This window comes from Trichechus manatus, unplaced genomic scaffold (assembly GCF_000243295.1).
Source record: "Trichechus manatus latirostris isolate Lorelei unplaced genomic scaffold, TriManLat1.0 scaffold00076, whole genome shotgun sequence".
NCBI classification, from domain to species: Eukaryota; Metazoa; Chordata; class Mammalia; order Sirenia; family Trichechidae; genus Trichechus; species Trichechus manatus.
In genome coordinates this window covers 9,638,034-9,659,783 of record NW_004444012.1, presented here as the reverse complement: position 1 = coordinate 9,659,783, position 21,750 = coordinate 9,638,034, and the positions used below count along the sequence as shown (strand labels likewise).

General features: G+C 41.1%; 1 protein-coding gene across 2 annotated transcripts in view; it reads right to left on the bottom strand.

Annotated features, from left to right (window-relative positions):
* Positions 1-21,750, bottom strand: part of NUSAP1 (nucleolar and spindle associated protein 1) — a 45,230-nt gene that overhangs the window by 5,556 nt on the left and 17,924 nt on the right. Inside the window, exons 2-8 of one of the 2 annotated variants that reach the window (XM_023735140.1) lie at positions 20,216-20,284; positions 16,338-16,481; positions 14,885-15,044; positions 12,731-12,832; positions 11,541-11,653; positions 4,085-4,278; positions 2,368-2,525 (exon numbers count right to left, since the gene is read on the bottom strand). In XM_023735140.1, coding sequence (XP_023590908.1) covers positions 2,368-2,525; positions 4,085-4,278; positions 11,541-11,653; positions 12,731-12,832; positions 14,885-15,044; positions 16,338-16,481; positions 20,216-20,284 — 940 coding nt within the window. Of the gene's footprint in view, positions 1-2,367; positions 2,526-4,084; positions 4,282-11,540; positions 11,654-12,730; positions 12,833-14,884; positions 15,045-16,337; positions 16,512-20,215; positions 20,285-21,750 lie in introns of both variants that reach the window. The other variant, XM_023735139.1, reaches the window with a different exon arrangement.

The following is a 21,750-nucleotide window of genomic DNA, read 5'->3' as shown; positions in this document are numbered from 1 at the left end:
AGGGGACAGGAAAGCTGGTGATAGGGAACCCAAGGTTGAGTAAGGACAGTGTTGACATGTCGTGGGGTTGTTAACCATTGTCATAGGGCAATATGTGTACTATTTAATGAGAAACTAGTTTCTTCTGTAAACCTTCGTCTGAAGTACAACAACAAAAGAATTATCTGTGAGATCAAATTGACAACAGCAACGCAAAAGGTTTGATGGGAAGCCTAGGGGACAGTGAGTTGAAAGCAATTAATGATGGAATCATTTGGAAAAGGATGGTGAGAATAGCAGCACAACTGGAAGAATGTGATCAGCGTCACTGAACTGTACATGTAGAAATTTTTGAAATGGTGTAACTGTGGCTATGTATATTTTCACCAAAAAAAAAGGTCCTCCAAGGTCGAGAAGGGAGAGTGTTGACATGTCATGGGGTTGTTAACCAATGTCATAAAACAATATGTGTACTGACTGTTTAATGAAAAACTATTGGTTCTGTAAACCTTCACCTTAAGTACAATAAAAAAAAATTAAAAAAAAAAAAAAAAAAAAAGATTCATGGCTCTGGTTGTTACTGATAAAAGCCGTTATTATTTAAGGATGTGAATTTTTGTACCGTAAAGTTGAAAACATGCCAGGACAGTATAATCTAGTAAGCCTTTTTGCTAGAGTTGGGCGCTAAACATCTGACACATTTTATGATACTTACTCTTCAATGGAGAAGCCACTCAGTTGCGCCCAGATCACTGCCAATGTTAATACTTGCCTGTACTTGTGAATGGGCAAGCAGGATCTAGGACCACCTAATTAAACCAAACCAAACCGAACCTCTGTGCTGAAGCTATCCCACTGTGTCAATACCAAGGCCAGCAGGGAGTAGAACAATAGGGCTGTCATACACAGCTGGTGGGAGCATATTTGGTACAATTCAACCGGTAAAGTTAAATGTCTGCACACCTTTGACGGAGCAACTCCACTCTTAGGCCTAGGGAGACTCGTGCACACGCACAGGGCACATGTTCAAGAATATTCCTAGCTACGCTATTTGTAATGACAGAAGTTGGAAACACCCACATGTCCATGAGCAGTCAAATGGGTAAATAAACTGACATGTACCATTGGGAAATAGAGTGAAAACGAATGAACTCTAGCTCATTTATCAACATGGATGAATTTCAAAACATTATGCTGAGTGAGTGACACAAATCACAGAAAAAAAAAAATCATCCAGTTTTGTTTATATACAATTCATATATAATAATTGGATGAAAAGCTACCCTATGTCACCTGGGCACATGCCTGGATTACTTAGAGAAGGCTCAGGAAGTGGCGCACATCTGATCTTTGCCTCCTGCCCTTATCTGAGGAACTTCTGAGCCCTTCTCTGAGTGACTCAGAGCCCTCTGTGAAATGACACAGTCCGTTCTGAGGCAAGTCCAGTCTCCATTAGTTATCACCACTCCCTGCCCGAGATCCTTTCTCCCTGTACAACAGTATGATTGGAAACATTCCAAGGCATGTCTGCTTGCTTATACAGATAAGGCTAAGGAGTAGGCTAGGGATGAGAGAAATCACGTAGAGGGGGAATCCTATAAATTTACTATCCCCTCCACTGGGACTCTCTCTTGAAGTTTAGCTGTCAGTCTCACTGCTCAGTCTTTAACGGAGGTCTTTTCGGCATGAAGAAATCCTCAGAGGGAACCCCTACACTGATAACCCCAGCAGTAATCCAGTAATCCTCTCCTCTAGTCTAAAGCTCCAGTTAGATTCCTCCAGTCTGCGGGAATCTGGCAAAGCTTTCAGGGTAATCAAGGCTCTAGACTCTGTTACGTTCAATAGGCCTCTCAGGAGAATCTCGATATACTTAGGTCTAACGTAGGCCTCAACGTGTCGATTATATTGTTTTAAACTCTCACATCGCTATTGCAATACTCTCTTGAAAACCACTTGCGAGTTCATTGTAGGTGATGATAAAGCAGACAGTGTGTAGAATGTGTGGCTTATTCTGGCTTGCACAATCTATTACTAGTGTAGCATTTACTCCACGAACTCTGTGACCTGGGATTCCGGTACTTTCTGAGTCCTGCAGGCCATTCAGAGGCTGTCATGAATACTGTGATCCTCCCTCTAATCCCTGAGTCCTAGAAGGGCCTGAGTGCCTTCAGGGAGGGTCACCACCTTAGGACCCGTTTAGGACAGGACGGGTGCCACAGGTGGATTTCAGTTTCTGGCCGGCGTCTCTGGCCTTTCCCCCACAAATATAAAATGAAAAATAGGCAACAGTAAAATTTTTGCTTTTCTAGATATGGAGAAGCTTTAAAGAAACAGACTTAATAATTTCAGGAAGTTACATGGCTTAAAGATGAACCAGAAGTGTTTTACCAGTGGCAGGATCAGCCTTGGTGGTCTTTAACTTGTGAGTCCCGAGCACAGCTGGGCCTTTTGGGGTACTCCCAGACACGAGGACATGTGGAGACTTTCTGGCTGGAGTCTTGGTCAGTGAGCGTTTCTGCTCATTATCTTCAGTAGCAGCTGAAAACCTAAACAGGACAGCAGAGTATAAGACATGAGGACTTGTGTGAAGCTTACAAACAACACCTCCTGACCATCACCAAGCAGCGAAAGGGCCTCAATAAATACTGTTACATGAATGAACCTCTTTTACAGAACACATGTGTTCTTAAAACTCAAATGCTAAAACAAATCCTTTATCAACTTGTTATTTGTGAAATACAATCTTGTATTTTCTGTTCTTCTCGACTCGGCTAGTGACAGTACAGAGCTCGCCACATGTTATAGTTCAGTAAATGCTCCAAGAAGCTCCCCTTCCTTCTCCTCCTTCCCCAGGTGATGGCCAGTCAAAGGGAATGGATGCTGACTGCTATGTCAGCTGACTGATGGGAACAGATCTTACACCCGCCTAAAAGAGTGTCATTCATGTGAGTGGAAAACATGGTTGTCATAAACGTATTTATTTCTTTGATTCTCTGACATACATGTTCCCTGTTTTAACATCTCTGAAATCGGGATGTGTTTTGCATTTGGTAGCACATCATAGTTAACTGGCAATGTTTTCCTTGGTGGTTCATAAACTAACAGTGAGTCTTCAATCAATGATGTCTTATATTCAATGAAAATCCTGTTATGCCAAATATAAATATACATAAGGTTGGTGGTGGGATTAATAGAAAGGAACTTCTGGATTTAAAACTAAAGATTTGATGGTGATCCTGAATCAATGCTCGCAAATTCTTACTAACGACCCTGAGAGTTCAGAAAATTAGAGGTGTTAGAAGTGCCTCAAACGCCAGTCTGCTCTGGACTTCGCAGTGAAGCAAGGATTAGCCCCTTGAACACTGTGTTCTTAAGTAGGATTCGATAAAATCAGACTTGCCACTTATGGGTGCTTCCTATCCTAAGCTAACTCAGTACAGAAATCCGAAGTTGAAGGGCATTTTTCAGTTTTAAAAATGATGTTCGATGATAGCACGTGGTGGGGAAGTGTCACCATGTGCCAGCTCTATCAGAGGCTTCAAACGTCCTCAAAAAGGAGAGAACCAAAGTTTGGACATTAGAAGAAAGGCGCTGAAGATGGTCATCTGCGGAGACAGTCCCAGCTGAGGGCTGTCCTGATGTCAGGAAAGCCACAGCAAAGGAGGCAGACGGGATCGAGGGGGCGTGCGGCAACTGTGACATCGTAAGGCTGTACTTTAGGAAGAGTCAGCTTTTCAGTTCACGGAATTGAGAGATTTTCTGTAGAACTTTAGCTTCAATTCTGTGTTTAAGTCATTGAAAACAATTTCTTTTTAGACATCTTTGCAGATACACACTAATAAAATGAAGAAAATCCATATATATCTTATTTCCTGTCTTTATTTATTAATCAGGTGTGTCCTTAGAGATATCGGGTAAAACAAGAAAACCAAACACAAATTTAAAGGAAAAAGATGAAAATTGATGAAAACTGTTCACCCATCTCTGTGTTTCTGATCCTCTTTTTCACCATCATTAAAACTTCTTTGATGGAATCTACCTGAAACGTCTTAGGCGCACTAAGCTTTGAACTCTCGCCCGATTACATTTGGAGCAACTTCTTTACCTGACATTCATTTTTGTCGCTGACAGCGCAAAGGGCTTGACTGACCGCCTGGGACCCAAGATGCTCCGACCTGCGGTGCCCTGAGACCCGCGCTGCGAGCGCCCGTGGCCAGGAGCGCGAGCCCCAGAGGACCTTCCTCTGACGGGAACCGGAGTCACCGTCGGAGCCGTGACCGCTCCCTTGTGGAAGGGCTGCTTCTGAGGAGGGAAAAACAGCGTTTTTAAGCTTGTCCTCTCACACAGTATTGTCTGCTCAGCAAAGTGCAGAGGAGAGCCCCCGTTTGTCCCCTGCTTCCTCCCCACTTTTAACTCCGCCTATCACCCCTTCCTTCCCCACCACCTCATCCTGTAGCTGCACCCGCCACTGTGTTGCCATGGCGATCCCCACAGAAAGTTCCCGCTGTGCTGCTACGAGAAAGCCTTTCCCAGCTGCCCTGCACCCAGGCATTTTCTAACTAGGGAAAGGACCGAGCAGAACTAGAGAAAGGATGGAGCAGAAAGGGCGAACTCATACCCAGGCACCCAGGCATTTTCTAACTAGGGAAAGGATTGAGCAGAAGGGAAACTATTTTAAACCCGAAAAGGAGAATAACTAGATTGTCTTGGAAACATGGTACCTTTGATAGCGTGATATGCAGTTTATTCAATACAAACTATTATACAATTAGTATGTGAAATCTACAAATAATTCCACCCCTCACCCCCAAATAATAACATTTTAAAGTTGTTCCAAGAAACTAAAGAAAGGAAAAAATGGAGGGAGGGGAAAAAAGGAAGGAAGGAAATACTCCTTTGGAAATTGCTGTGAAGCGTTCCACTTAGGTTCTCTTTTTTGGTTACTGTCTGTGCACAAAGAGAAATGGAATGTTTTCCTACCATTAGTCTAAGATCTGTTGCAAACAGAAGGAAGATAACTTAACTGACAACAAAGATAGAACTATTGAAAATGACAGTGTAAAGATACAGACAGGACAGAGAGAGCCTTCTCCTCGAGCAGGATTTCTAGCCTCCTAAACTGTGAGAAAATAAGTTTCTGTTTGCAAAAGCCACTCACTGTGGTATTTCTCTTGTAGCACTAAGACAGCACACAAGCAGAAGAGAGTATAATGCTGTGAGAGATTTAAAGCCAAAATATGTAGTAAATTCACATCGCCGCCATAGGCTCAGAACACAGTTTGGTGTATTAAGTCTCTGCCATTACATTTAACCACCTCTTTTGTATCTTACTCCATCTTTCCTCCAAAGTTCTTACTTCCCACACTGTCTTTATTAGGCCACTTGGGCCAGGGCCATCATCAGCGCTACAGATTTGTTGGAGCAATTTATAATGTGTAAATGACTCTGTTTGCACCGGGCACCAACCTTTCCGATGGTTTTGTCAGGCAGGGTATTATGACTGCCGACGCTGAGTAATAATTCGTTTTGTTAGCAGTGTATATACTCAATTCCATCCTCCCATATTAGCAATAAAAATTCTGTTCTAACCAAGCGAAGAACTCGCTCACACCATACACAAAAAATAAAAGTGTGGATTAAAGATTAAACATAGGGAAAAATAATAAAAGCTCACTAATAAATAGACAAATATATTTTTATGATAGTGGGGTACGAAAGGCCTTTCAGGAGCCCTGGTGGCACAGTGGTTAAGAGCTATGGCTGCTAACCTACAGGCCTGCAGTTGGAATCCACCAGCCGCTCCTCAGAAACCCTATGGGGCAGTTCTACTCTGTCCTATAGGGTGGCTATGAGTCGGAATTGACTCAATGGTAATGAGTTACGGCCTTTCAAAGCATGACAAAAAAAAAACACCTCACAGCTTAAAGGGAAAAGCTGAATAAACTTAACTAAAAATAAAACAAATACAAATAAAAATCTACTGTAGAAAACTATAACAAATCATACGTACCATTAATACAGATAAATGGCACATAAATAGGAAAAATGGGCAAAAGTTAATAAAGTAAATTCACAGAAAAATTGCCAGTTATAACATATAAACATGTCCAACCTCTGTAACGATCAAAGAAGTGCTAATTCAAGTGAGATTATTTTCATATTATATTGTTAAAGATGTAAAAATTTGATAATTCCCACCTTCGGCAAAATAAACGGGCACCTTCATATACTATAGGTGGGAGCACAAGGTTTCTGATCTTTTCAGAGGGCAATTTGGCTCCTAGATTAACCAGGTATCCCTCCTCTCATCATGAAAGTCAAGAAAACTCTTAAGTCTCTCCCACGACCCTTGGTCGTGGCCAGGACGATTCTCTATAGGATCTCTGCTCCCTTATTATTGTCACTATCACTATCCAAGAGACCAATCCCCAAACATGTTAACTGTCAAGAACAACTTAGTATCAGCTATGGTGAAGTCCCTGTCGTTTCTTATTCTCTGATCTCCAAATAACCCATCTGACAGGCTAAATCCTGGAATGGTTGGTGGTGGAGTGATCTTTTATAATTCAACTCATTTAGATGGGGCTATCTTGATGGAGTTATGCTAAAAAAAATAGATAAGCTACACATGTATTCAACAATCTTCAAGGGCTATTCTCAAGTTTATGGATGAGGCAGTTAGTTGTTCAACCCTTAACTTTTACCGGAAAAATTAACTAATCCATATTATGTAGTATAGACATCTTGACCCCCAATCACGGTTAGGTAGACCCAGCTTCATGGTAAGGAAGATGTGTGGCCCTGCCTCCAGACATCTTTGCAGCTGGCTCACACCTGGGCAGAAAAGAAGCTCTACGTCTACTTTCTGTAAGGAATCAGCATGGGCCTCTTGTCCACGTAGTCAGCTGTGAATGTAGTAATACCTAGCCCTTGCTAATATGTAAGAAAGCCTTACTATAGTCACAGTGACTATCTGCTTCTCTGGATTGTCCACGCACGTTGTTAGATCAGTAAAGTAACGGACAAGTTCAAAGCCATGATGCAGCTTTGTCATTGTTTGTTAGCTTTGTCACTGGTTGATAAACAGTGTCTTTAATTGTAGTAGCAGTAAGTTTTATAAATATTGAATGTTTATTACCCAAAATTAAGCTTCTTACCAGGAAGGTTATGCTCTTAAAAAAAAAGATTTAGAACTTATCACCCAGTGTTTTTCCTTTTGGGCTCTACTGCTTACAACCCTCAAAACTCAGCTAGCTAATAGTAGCATGCACTGTACCTAACAGTGTTCGTTTTCTGTCCCTTTTAAATGATCTTTATACTTCTGTATGTTGTATTTACTACAACAAACTATCTCAAATTCTTTTTGAGAAATAGGCAGGTTGTTATCTATTATTTAATTTTAAAATAATGTTTCCCAACTCTCATTTTGGCACCCCTCAACATCAGACAGACATCCCTGCGTGGTGCAAGCAGTTATACACTCAGTTGCTAACTAAAAGGATGGTGGTTCGAGTCCACCAGAAGCCCTTGGTAGAAAGCCTTGATGATCTACTTCCCAAAATATCAGACATTGAAAACCCTGTGGAGATTATCTCTATTCACGGATGACATGATCCTATCTATACAAAACCCCAAAGAGTCCTCAAGAAAACTTCTAGAACTAATATAGGCATTTAGCAAAGTTGCAGGGTACAAGCTCAACAAACAAATATCGTTTGGGATCTATACACCAGCAATGAGAAATCTGAAAGGGAAATTAGGGAAATGATTCCATTTATAATAGCATCTAACAGGATAAAATACCTAGGAATAAATTTAATCAGGGATGTGAAGGATTTATACCATGAAAATTACAAAACATTGCTGAAAGAGATTAAAAAAGATTTAAATAAATGGAAAGATGTTCCACGTTCATGGATTGGAAGACTTAATTTTGTTAAGATATCAATACTACCCAAAGCGATTTATAGATTTAACACAATCCTGATCAAAATTCCAACAGCCTTCTTTACAGAAATGGAAAAACTAATCCTCAACTTTATATGGAATGGTTAAGAGGCCATAAGAGGCCCTGAGTAGCTAAAGCAATGTTGAAAGAGAAGAACAAAGTAGGAGGACTCACACTTCCTGATTTTAAAACACATTAAACAGCTACAGTAATCAAAACAGCCTGGTAGTGGTATAATAATAGACACATAGATCAATGGAATAGAATTGAGAGTCCTGAAATAAACTCACCCATCTATAGCCAACTGATTTTTGAGAAGGGTGCTAAGTCCATTCAATGGGTAAAAATTAGTCTCTTCAATAAAGGGTGTTGGGAAGACTGGATTTCCACATGCAGAAAAATGAAACAGGATCCATGTATCACACCATACACAAAAACAAATTTAAAATGGATTAAGGACCTAAATGTGTGAACCAAAACCATAAAATTCTTAGAAGAAAATGCAGGGGCAACACTGTAATGCCTAGCTTTTAACAATGGATATCTAATACAATAACAAAAGCACAAAGAGCAAAAGACAAAAATAAATAAATGGGACATCATAAAAAGTAAACACTTTTGATCATCAAAAGACTTTACCAACAAAGTGAAAAGATAACCTGATTGGGAGTATATGTTCGAAAAGGATATATCCCATAAGAATCTAATAAGAAAAACATATGCAAAACTTCGACAACTTAGCAACAAAAAGGCAACCCAATCTTAAAATTGGCAAAGGACTTGAATAGACATTTCACCAAAGGGGACATTCAAACGGCCACCAAACACATGAAAAGATGGTCAGCATCTGTCATGGATTGAATTGTGTCCCCCGAAAATATCTATCAGCTTGGCTAGGCCATGATTCCCAGTATTGTATGACTGTCTACCATTTTGCCATCTGATGTAATTTCCCTATGTGTTGTAAATCCTATCTCTATGATGTTAATGAGATAGGATTAGCGGCAGTTATGTAGACTCAATCTACAAGATTAATCTACAACTTAAGCCAATCTCTTTTAAGATATAAAAGAAAGAAGCAAGCAGAGAGATGGGAGACCTCATACCACTAAGAAAGTAGCACTGGGAGCAGAGCGCATCCTTTGAACCCGGGGTCCCTGTGCTGAGAAGCTCCTAGACCGGGGAAGACTGATGACAAGGACCTTCCTCCAGAGCCAACAGAGACCAGGGAAAGATTGATGACGAGGACCTTCCTCCAGAGCCGAGCCAACAGAGAGAGAAAGCCTTCCACTGGAGCTGACACCCTGAATTTGGACCTCTAGCCTCCTAAACTGTGAGAGAATAAATTTCCCTTTGTTCGAGCCATTCACTTGTGGTATTTCTTGTTATAGTAGCACTAGATGACTAAGACAGCTTCATTAGCCACCAGAGAGACGCAAATGAAAACCACAATGGGATACTATTTCACTCCTACTAGGCTGGCTAAGATAAAAAACCCCAGAAAATAACAAATGTTGGTGAGGATGTGAGGAAAGTGGAACACTTACACATTGCTGGTGGGAAAGCAAAATGGTAGAGCCATTGTGGAAAACAATATGGCAGTTCCTCAAAAAAACTAAAAGTAGCATTACCATATGATCCAGCAATTTCATCCCTAGGTATATACCCAAAAGACTTGAAAGCAGAGACTCAAACAGAGACTTGTACGCCAATGTTCATTGCAGCACTATTCACAATAGCCAAAAGGTAGCAACAACCTAAATGCCCATTAACAAACGGATGAATGGGTAAAGAAAATGTGCTACATACATATAATGTAACACTACACAGCCAGTAAGAGAAATGAAGTCTTGATACATGCTACAATATGGATAGAGCTTGAAGACATTATGCTGAGTAAAATAAGTCAATCACTAAAGGACAAATACTGTAAGACCTGACTTAGACAAGAACAGGCAAATGTATAGCAACCAAAGTTTATTAGTGGTTATCTGGGATGGCAGGGAGGGGGGAAAAGGGAGGTTACTGCTTATGGTGATGGAACAAATACATCGATTAACGGTAGGGTTGCACAGCTGGTTAATGTAATTGCTGTCAATAAGTTGTACACATGTAAAAAGTTGAACTGGTAAAAGTTGTGTGATGGATATATTTACAATGACAAATGAGCAAAACAAAAACAAAAAGTAGTTGCTGAGGCTGCTTACGTACAACCAAATACCTCATGGGATTTGGTTCCTTGGTTTGGAGGTTGAGGGTCATGGTTTCATAGAACATCCCAATTAACTGGCCTAATAACGTGTCTAGTGCTTCTATTCTACCTCCTAGTTTGTTGCGTAGTGCCTGAGGGTCTTAAAAGCTTGTAAGTGGCCATCCAAGGCACAATTGGTCTCTATTCACTGGGAGTAACAGAGGGAAGAAGGAGAGTCAGGAATAGGAGGAGATGGAATGTGTGGCTAATCGCCTCTATGAACAACTGCCTCCTATGCCAAGAGACCAGAAGAACTGGATGGTGCCCGGCTACCATTACTGAACGTTTTGATCAAAGATTCTATAGAAGAATCTTGATCAAAAAAGGGAAACGTAGAACAGAATTTCAAATTCTCATGGAATCCAGTGTTTCTGGAGCAACGAAGGCTGGAGGGACACCCGAAAAAATTAAAACTCTTTAAACCTCAAACCAAAAATATCCCCTGAAGTCTTCTTAAAATCAAATAATAGTCTAGCTTAACTAGTAAAGAATGTCTGCCTTGAGCATTGTGCTCTTAAGATCTATCTGTATGGGGTCAAATTGACAAGAGCAACTTGAAAGACTAGGTAGGAACCTTAGAGGGCTGTGAGTTTATGTTATTGGGGGCGGAACAACCCAGAAAAGGAGGGTGAGAATGGCTGCACTACTTGAAGAATGTAATCAATGTCATTGAATTGTACATGTAGAAACTGTTGAATTGGTGTCTGTTCTGCTGTGTATATTCTCAACAACAATAACAAAAATAAATTATAAAAGAAAACCCTATATAGTTCTACTCTGACATACATCGTTGGAATTGAGTCAATCGCAACTGGAACACCAGATAGTGTGTAAGACAATAACATCAACTTTCTAGGGAGCTATCAACTCACTATTCTGCTAATTCAACCTCCAGATTGATTTCTTCACCTTCTCTTACTTTAAGATGCATTGAGTCCACCAGGACCTGGACTGCAGGCTCCCCCAGGGAACTCAGTTACCATAGGAAGCCTTGAAACTAGCCACTGTTAATCACCCCCTTTTCTTCTTTAGTGAGAGATGGGAAAGAAGAAGGCTTCAGTCATAAGTTAGTCCATCCTCAACAAAAGTAATAGGCAAAGCGTCTGAATACGTAAAACAGAACAGCTTACTGCTGCTTTGGAATTATTTCTTCATTCTAAGGATTCAGTTTTATTTGGAGGGTTTTGAAAATTCTCAGAGTTGGGGAAAGCAATTTTAAGATAATAAAGATGTTAAACCCAAACAAATCCACTCCATAGGTAGAACAATAGAAAGTCGGCTCTATTAATCATGGTGTATACACAATTTCAACATTCAAATCAAATTGTTTAGTCTCATTAAGAACACAATTTGTCAACATACCTTCAGTTCATTAAGTGAATTGCTGTGCTCTTCAAAATGTTTTCTTTTTCTCTCAATATATTGATCTATGGACTCCATTTTCTTAAAATGAGCCTCATGAAGCTTCTTAAAGTCTAGAATGTTCCCCAAAATATGAAAATTAATAACAAGACAAAATCCATTTAGTCACCTTCCCTGTTTTTTTTTCCTGCTAATACTTCTCTGCATTGCTGACATTCAGCTTCACTATCATCTTTGCTAAAACCTTACTTTCAAAACACTAAGTTTTTGGAAACTCAAAGGCAAAGCATATTCATCTTACGGAAAACCAAACACCCATCATCTCCCCATTGCTCATTTCAGTGTGAGCTAACATCTTGATTTAGACCAGAAGATAAGAAAGGAGTAGCAGATTTACCCTCTCGCCTCACCAATTAATTAATTGGCCTTTGATATATTCATAATAAATTTGTTGTTTTATTACGTTTAGGAAGATTTATACCCGAGATTGGCAAACCTTCTCTGTAAAGAACAAGATAGTAAATATTTTAGGCCTTGCAGCCATGTAAAGTCTCTGTCATATTCTTCTTCCTTTTTTTTTTTTTTTTAAATTCTTTACAAATGTACAAATCATTCTAAACTTAGAGGCTATACAAAACAAGGCAAGGCAATCTGTAGTTTGCTCACCCCTGCTCTGTGCTATTCTAATTTAGTATCTGACATTTACTGAGTTTGTAATATATGTGGAGCAGCGTTCTAAAAACTACAAATACACAGCACTCCATCAATAACCTATTTGCTAAGCAATGTGCTAGTGAGACTAGATAGACAACAATTACACATCCAGAACCGGAGTCCTTAGACTTACTAGAAGCTTAGTCCAACATGGGCATGGTGCCATGTACTTTCTAGACATTCATTCATCATATTTATTGAATACCTGTTATGTGCTAGCTGCTGTGCTAGGTAATCAGTGGGGAAAACGATATCCTCTGTTAATCTGCACATATCAACTTGATGAAATAGGTAGTGTAATCATTCCCACTTTCCACTGAGGAAGCGGGTTTATCAAGGATAAGTTACCCAAGGCCTCCAAGCTAGAAAGTGAGGGAGCCGGGATGCAAGCACTGAGGCCTAAGGTCTACCCTGCCTCTCCCCCTGAATCTTGTGAGCCAGCCATTACCTTAGGTTTCTTTGTGGACAACACTTACTTGGAGTAGTGCTTCCAGTTTTATTATTTTTTCCAGCTTTTAAAAAAGCATCTGTGCAGAGATATTTCTTTCTTTCTGAAGGTATCTTTGAATCTTCATTACCTAAATCCAGACACAGAACTAATGAAGGATTTCAAACGACGTCTTCCTATTAAAAAATTTCTGTCAGGGCATTTTCACGTAAGATTCTGCCGAGGTGGTGGCAGACATGGTACGAAAGGGGCACAGAGAGCGCATTATAACACCACTACAAGTTTAGCTCATGTGCTTCAAGCAGGTGAAGGAATATGCTTTCTGTATAGAAGTTATATAAATATACCAATAATACTAAAAAAAAAAAAAAATTAGATTGTTTAAAATGAATTTATGTCATTATACCCAAACTCCCGAGGGACTGAATTAGTGGGATTGGGGCTGTGGGAACCATGGTCTTGGGGAACATCTAGCTCAACTGGCATAACGCAGTTTATAAAGAAAATGTTTTACATTCTACTTTGGTGAGCAGCATCTGGGGTCTCAAAAGCCTGTGAACGGCCATCTAAGATACTCCACTGGTCTCACCCCTTCGGGAACAAGGGAAAATGAAGAAAAGTAAAGACACAAGGGAAAGATTAGTCCAAAGGACTAGTGGACCACAGCTACCACAGCCTCCACCAGACTGAGCCCAGCACAACTAGATGGTGCCCGGCTTCCACCACTGACTGCTCTGACAGGGATCACAATAGAGGGTCCCAGACAGAGCTGGAGAAAAATGTAGAACAAAATTCTAACTCACAAAAAAAGACCAGACTTACTAGCCTGACAGAGACTGGAGAAACCCCAAGAGTATGGCCCTCGGACACCCTTTTAGCTCAGTAATGAAGTCACTCCCGAGGTTCACACTTCAGCTAAAGATTAGACAGGTCCATAAAACAAAACGAGACTAAAGGGGTACACCAGCCCAGGGGCAAGGACTAGAAGGCAGGAGGGGACAGGAAAGCAGGTAATAGGGAATCCAAGGTGGAGAAGGGAGAGTGTTGACATGTCGTGGGGTTGTTAACCAATGTCATAAAACAATACGTATACTAACTGTTTAATGAGAAGCTAGTTCGTTCTGTAAACCTTCATCTAAAATACAATTAACTGGGATGATGAAATCACACAAACCCACCAGCCTCCAAATCACCACCAGCACGTTGGCATTTTTCCTCTGGCTCCCAACTCCTGTACTTATTTTGGTTTTATTTTTCAGAAATCTAGTTGAAATCATGGTGGATATAAGATTTGGTATTTTCCCCCACTCATCACAATCACTTTCCACATTCCTATATCTTCTCCAACTTGAAGCAATCTACTAGAAACTATGTCATCCTTAAGGTTCTCCCGTGCATCCCTAAAACAAGGCAACAGATGCTTCGAGAGAGCTGGGGGGCTGCAGGGGCTCCTGCTTGGATCTTGGCTCTAAAGCCAGAGAAGGAACACTGGGTGAGAAACAAGACGTTGACAGTCAGAGTACTCCTCACAAGATACTTATTCATTACAAGCGGAAGAGTAACTTTACAGAGGACAGGCTAGGCAGACAGCACCATAGCCAAGTGACAGAGTTACCACCACCAGCAATGGGTCAAATCGACACCCGTGTCTGTGGCATGCTGCACAAGGACACAGGACCACTTCTGTGGGATTCCTGCCAAAGTGCATAATCTGAATCTAATCAGGAAGAAACATTAAAACAACCAAGCCATGGGACAAAATAACTGGTCTGCATTTAAAAATGTCAAGGTCATGAACGACAATGACAGACTGAGGAACTTGTTCCAAATTAGACTAAAGAGATATGACTATGCAAAGGCAAAGTATGATCCCAGATTTGTCTTTCCTTCAGAGGACATTACTGGGACAGGAAGGTCTATAAATTAGATTAGCAGTCCTCACACTCTCTAGTCTCAAGAATCCTTTCTACTCTTGAAAATTATTTGTCTCTGGAGTCATCCAGAACAGGCTGATAAAAGGAAATGAGTGGGCCTGGCTCTTCCCAAGTAGAGATCAACTTTCCAACAAGCACTCTTATTCTGGTTTCTGCACCAAGTTACTAAAGATGACCTGATGGGCGAATGTATTTGATTCTAACTTTGTCAACTGCAGAGCTCGGACTTTCAAGGTTACACAGCATACCATTAATTCTGCTTTCTTCCATGGAATCTGCATTCTCATCTCCTTGGCTCTCATCTGGTGGAGTAGGAGCTTCTCCAGCAGTTTTGAGATCCTGGTTTTCTGGCTGCTCCTGATTCTGGAATTCAGTGAGATCGCTCATCTTCCGTTCTGAATGATCCTGCTACAAAATTGAAGGGAAATAAAGGATTTAAATGAGGTACCAAATTGGTGGTGGTGGGGGGAATGGCTAAAAGAGTTTAAGTAGGAGGATGAAATGTTTTAGATTTTAGGTTCTTACCAAGTGTCTTACCAAGTGTCACAAGAATGTGAAATTTGGGAACAGGAGATGCTGGGGACACTGGATAATCTAATGACCAAGGGACTATATGAAGCTAGAAAGTGAAAAATTCAGGATCATGTCTTGTAAAAGTAACATTTGAATAAAAGGATAAAATAGAAGAATAGAATCAGAGCTCACTGGAAGCAAGGGAGCGAAGCCCCTGGCTAATCCCATAACCATACTGTTTACTGATCACCAGGACTGGGGCAAGTTAGGAAAGAGGAAGAAAAAAAATGGCATTCAATCTTGGTAACTCTTTCCTTTTTATTTGCTGCACCTCATCTAAGTGAACGCTTAATGAACTTCCGTATATTCAGCAAACCGAGTGCTTCCCGATCGCCAGGCCCTGCGGGTGCGGTGATGAGCGACACAGACATGAGTTGTCTATGCCTTCAGGGAGCTCACAGCGCGTGGAGCCTCCCAACCTCAGGGAGTCACACGGCGCCGCTCTCTTGGGGGCTGCAACATGGAGGTGAAGGGGGAGCTGTACACTACCAAACCCTAGGCGGGCTCAGCGTCTGGCGTGTGAGGGCCACCAGCACCACCATGGACGACACACGGTGAAGGGCCAAGCCGAGGGGGCCTTCTACGCACTCCAGGACTCACTCCCACAAGCCAAGTTCATCTGGCAAACCCAGTACACAGTTACTGATAGTGCAACGTGCCAACTAGCAACTTTAAAAAAGCTTTAAAAAAAAAACAAAAAACACTTAACTAATTATTAGGGGTTCTTTTCTATCTTTTTTTATTGGATGGGGGGCAGAGGTAGGGGTAGGGGAAAAACACAAAAGCAGGGAAGAAGACAGTATATTGTTTTTATTTGTAAATAATCCACCTCAGAAGTTCTTAAGCTGGAGTTCATGAATCATGAAATCACCTGCAGAATTCTGTCTGTGCGCCCAGGTGTTCTGCCAGCAGAGATGAGTAGGGTCGCTGATCTATATATGAGTAACTATGTTGATGGCCATGAAGATTTTTATAATAGACGGTAGTCCTTCTGAACATTTGTATTAATAGGCGACTCTCATTTACAACTATCTCATATCATAAGAGAATTCAGAAAGAAAACTCCCTAAGAGTACACCAATTTTGGCCCAAGCGGTGGCATATTTTCATTTGCACACTTCCGTTCACCTGGGAGTCAGGGATCCCCTGGACTGTCCTACGCCTTCTCCGCGATTTGGTGATGTAGCTGCCGGTCTTCCTCTCAGCGTGGTCCTGCTCTCTAACCTGTATCTCGCTCTCATCACAAGAGGATGCACAAGTCTGACTTCCATCCTGGAGAGGGAGACATTCATCTGCCGTTTCCTATGTACAGAGTTATAATGCTCAGGAAGAATTGGAATTTAAATGGAACAAAATAAAATAAACCATACTCCATATCTAAAGGATCATTTTAAAACTCTCTAGCACTAAATCATAGGCAAAGACAAGAATTACACAATATTTAAAAAGAAACAATCACATTTAATAACCTGAGCTTAGAAACTGGGCATTGAACGTTAATTTAGTGTGATCAGCTAAGTAAATTATTAAGTGTATTAATTTATTAAATATACACTATGTGCCAGGTACTAGGCAATAAACTAATAATAATTAGAGCAAATATTACACATTTACTGGGCAAAATATTTACATGAATTATCTCATTCCTCAAAATCTATGAAGCTGGCACTAGTTTTTTTTTAATCTTTGTTTTTATCTTTGTTGCCCTTTAGTTGAAGGTTTACAGAACAAATTAGTTTCTCATTAAACAATAAATACACATATTGTTTTTTGACATTGGTTGCTAACCCCATGACGTGTCAACACTCTCCCTTCTCAACCTTAGGTTCCCTATTACCAGCTTTCCTGTCCCCTCCTGCCTTTTAGTCCTTGCCCCGGGTTGATGTGTCCATTTAGTCTCGTTTTGTTTTAAAGGCCTATCTAATCTTTGGCTGAAGGGTGAACCTCAGGAGTGACTTCAGTACTGAGTTAAAGGGGTGTCCGGGGACCATACTCTCAGGATTTCTCCAGTCTCTGTTGGGCCAGTAAGTCTGGTCTTTTTTTGTGAGTTAGAATTTTGTTCTCATCCTTCTCCAGCTCTGTCCAGGACCCTCTGTTGTGATCCCTGTCAGAGTAGTCGGTGGTGGGAGCCGGGCACCATCTAGCTGTGCTGGACTCAGTCTGGTGGACGCTGTGGTAGTTGTGGTCCGTTAGTCCTTTGGACTCATCTTTCCCTTATGTCTTTCTTTGGTTTTCTTCATTCTCCCTTGCTCCAGAAGGGGTGGGACCAGTGGAGTATCTTAGATGGCCACTCACTAGCTTTTAAGATCCTGGACGCTACTCACCAAATAGAATATAGAACATATTCTTTATAAACTATGTTATGCCAATTGAGGTAAATGTTCCCCAAGACTATGGTCCCCACAGCTCTCACCCTTGTAATTTGGTCCCTCAGAGAGTCTGGATGTCCCACAATTGATTTTTATCTCCTTATCTTGTTTTCCATTTCTTCATAGTGCTTAGCACCACCTGGGTAGGAAGAGCCTCAGACTGCACTGTAACTCTTAGTTCTGCCAGATCAAAGTGGAATCTCTGAGCAAAAGGTGCCCATTAAGGAATCAGGCACCGGGCAGAATTGGCTCTGCTGCAGTATCCACGCTGGGTTAAGTCACTGCCTGAAAGAGCCCAGAGAAACATGGCCTTGGGGCTATGCTCTCCTCAGTAGGTTCTCTTAAAGGGACATCTAAGCAGCATATCCCAATGGTCAACAAATTTATATTATCTACCTTTATTATTTCTCAAAGGATAGAACCAAATCTTCTAAACCCTCCTTTTGCCTGGACTTCCCTCCCTCCTGGAGGTCTGTCCTCTCTTTCCAGTGTCAGTTGATTGCTCTCCAAGACCAGCTACCTAGCCGTCTTCATGGGACATCCCCTCAGTACTCTACGGAGCCCAGGCCTGTCTCTTTCTTAGTTGCTTCTTTTCATTTTGCCAGAGCACAAGGTCTTTCCTAAGAAAGTTTGCAGGTAGAAAGTTTTCAAATCCTTGCCTGTCTAAAAATTCTCCCCTTACACTTGTTGATAGTTTGGATGTGTATATGTTTCTAGGTAGAAAATAAATTCATCCCATGCACTGTAACCACGGTGTGTTACTCTGGGAGGCTGAGAGCGATCAGCAAGGACTGTGTTCATTCGTGAATGTACCATGTTGTACCCTATAACACACTTGTCTAAATCTAAGACTGAAGAGGCACACCTGGTTCAGATGAAGGAGTCCCCAACACACAGCCAGACCAACCTATATAGAGAGTTGTTCCAGACTCATGTATTTAAGGCTGGATCTACAGTGGGAGAACTAGGCTTCCAGAAAATGTGATTTCACCCTCATTCACTCAAATGTAATCCCCAAGTGTGTACTGGCCAGGTGATGATTTTAGGGTCTGGAAGCTTACACTTCTGTCTGTCCTTGGTAAGTAACATTAACGATCTCCTTGTCATGTATCTGGACTATACTGACTTGCTTCCATATCCTTAGACAGATAAGCTCTCTTTGATTTACCCAAGGGTCTATCTGTGACAGGGCTTTCCGTCAATTTAGGCTCACTTTCGACAGATTCGCCACTTAGAAATCCTATATCTGACTGAATTTTTTTTTTTTTTAATTTTATTGTGGTAAAATCTATATAACAAAATTCTTGCCATTTTAACCATTCTTTAATGCAGAATTAGTGACATTAATTACAGTCACCACATTGTGCAACCATTATCACTGTCTCTTTTCAAAAGTTTTTTATCACCCCAAATACAAACGCAGGTACCCCTTAAACAATAGTTCCCCATCTGATGGATTTTGATTATTATCCTGCTCTTATGAAATTTTTCCAAAACAGAATGGCCCCTCAGATGATGAATTTGAAATAAGACAGGCATTTTTAATTGGGCCAACAATTACTAACCCAAATGGAGATTTTGATGTCAGATGGCACTACAATTTAATCAGGTATCCTTAACAACTTACAACAAAAAGATGGCTAGTACACCACTGTTCACGGCAGCACTATCCACGAGAGCCAAAGGTGGGAACAACCTAAATGTCCATCAACAGAAAAATGGATAAACACAATGTGGTGCCTACGTACAATGGAATAGCCGTCAGCCATAAAGAGAATGAAGTTCTGATACATGCCGCAACATGGATCAACCTTGAAAACAATATGCTGAATTAAATAATTCAGACACAAAGGAGAAACATTGCCTGATCTCACGTACATGAAACATCTACAATGGGCAAAGGCATAGAGACCAAAGTTCTATCAGTGGTTACCAAGGGTGGGAGGGAGAGGGATAGGGAGAGTTATTGTTTAGGAAGCAATGGGAGATCTGGCAGCGATTATTGGTGATTGTTGCACAGCATGATCAATGTGACTGATGTCATTGGGTTATATATGTGAAAAGCATTGAACTGGCAAACGTGTTACATATATCTTTACAAGAACAACCAAAACACCAGATAACTATGTAGTTGATGTAGAAACTTTCAAAGCTAATTCTTTTTTGGGGGGGACCCCGACACACAGCCCTAACCCATTTGACTCTCACAACACTGAAGTCAGCAAAGCCGACATCACTTCTGTTTTAAAGAAGAGAAAACCAGGACTCAAAGGGTTTGAGATTTCAAGGGTCACATAGGAAGAAATGACAGGGTAGTACTGAACCTGCTTCTTTCTGACTTCAAACCCAGTTCCCTCCCTACTCACATCATCCAATTGCTAATAAAATCTGGCAACCAGTAATTAACCTTCGCATTTGTATAAGAACATCTCTTTCAACAGATTACTTGATACAAGGCAGTTTTGCTGTTCAGAAGAAATCATTATTATGAAAGGATTCGGTCTCTGGCACTGTTACTATCGATGATCTCTTTGGTAAATAAACAACATGTCTTAAGTCATCCCCAGTTATGTTTATCACTCAATAACTAACTATGATAGTTTTGCTATTTAATAGATGATGAGAAATGTTACTCACCTGATTCTCATTTTCTCTTCTTGCTTCCTGTTTAAGGTGAGCTTTCAAGGCTTTTAACAACTTGTCTGCCTGCAGGAAAGTTAAAGACCTTATCATTAGTGCAAAAAAAACATATAAGCAAGGAAGGTACTTTGAACATTTTTTCCTGTTGTATTCATAAAATATACTCTCGTCAGGATCTGGGAATATAATGCCAACAGAGATAGAACCAGTCCTGCCATCATGGAATTCACAGCAGAGTAGGGATAGACAGACAAGGAATGAAGCACTTCTTTATCTCAGAACTGGCATACAGTGGGGTAAGTGCCAAGATGAGGAAGTTGAGGGTGTTGTGAGAGGACACTGGTGGACTGGGCCACCCAAGTTTAGACCACTAGGGAGACTTCAGCAGGGAATCGGAGACGCCAGTTCTAAGATGAAGAAGTGTCGTTTCTAGCTGCTGAGATCTGAAGGATGAAGGGGACAGAGACATAGGAGAAAGGGTAGAGAAAATAGCATGGGCAAAGGCAAGAACGAGCATAGACTCTGAAGAACTAAAGGAGTTCCATGTGGCTAAAGCATGGAGCTGTTGGAAGGGAAGGTAAGAGATAAAGTTGGAAAAGTAGGGGTCTGATCTTGCCAGGCCCCTGTCAGCCCCTTGAGTATGAACTTTACCCTAAGGACAATGGGTAGGTTCTGAAGAGCTTGCAGCAGGGTGATGGTTGACCAATTTTGCATTTTAGAAAGATCACTCTGGCTCCAAAACGTGCAGGATGCATTTGATGGGGAGTAAGGTAGAAGACAGGGAAACAGCTAGGAGGCTGTTGCAGGAAACCAAAGTTGATGATTGTGGCTGAACTAGAGCAGGGTGAAGGCAGTGTGGATGGAGAGCAGTGTATGGATTCAAAACCTTCTTAGGAAGTGTCTTAGTCATCTAGTGCTGCCATAACAGAAATACCACAAGTGGATGGCTTTAACAAAGAGAAATGTATTTCCTCATAGTAAAGTAGGCTAGAAGTCCAAATTCAAGGTGTCAGCTCCAGGGGAAGGCTTTCTCTCTCTGTCAGCTCTGGAGGAAGGTCCTTTTCATCAATCCTCCCCTGGACTAGGAGCTTCTCTGCACAGGAACCTCAGGTCCAAAGGATGCGCTCTGCTCTTGGCACTGCTTTCTTGGTGGTATGAGGTCTCCCTGTCTCTCTGCTCACTTCTCTGTTTTATATCTCAAAACAGATTGCTTCAAGACACAATCCAACCTTGTAGATTGAGTCCTGCCTCACTAACACAACTGCCTCCTATCCCAACTCATTAACATCATAGAAGTAAGAGTTATAGCACATAAGAAAATCACATCAGATGACAAAACAGTGAACAATCACACAATACTGGGACTCATGGCCTAGCCAAATTGATACACACATTTTTGGGGGACACAATTCAATCCATGACAGTCATGTTTTCCTCTTCTTCAAAAGGTCAGGCATATTGGTTGGGCTCTTTTCCTCCTCTTCCTCCCAGCCATGCTGTTGAGGGTCAGAAATTACCTTTTCAAGGTGGGT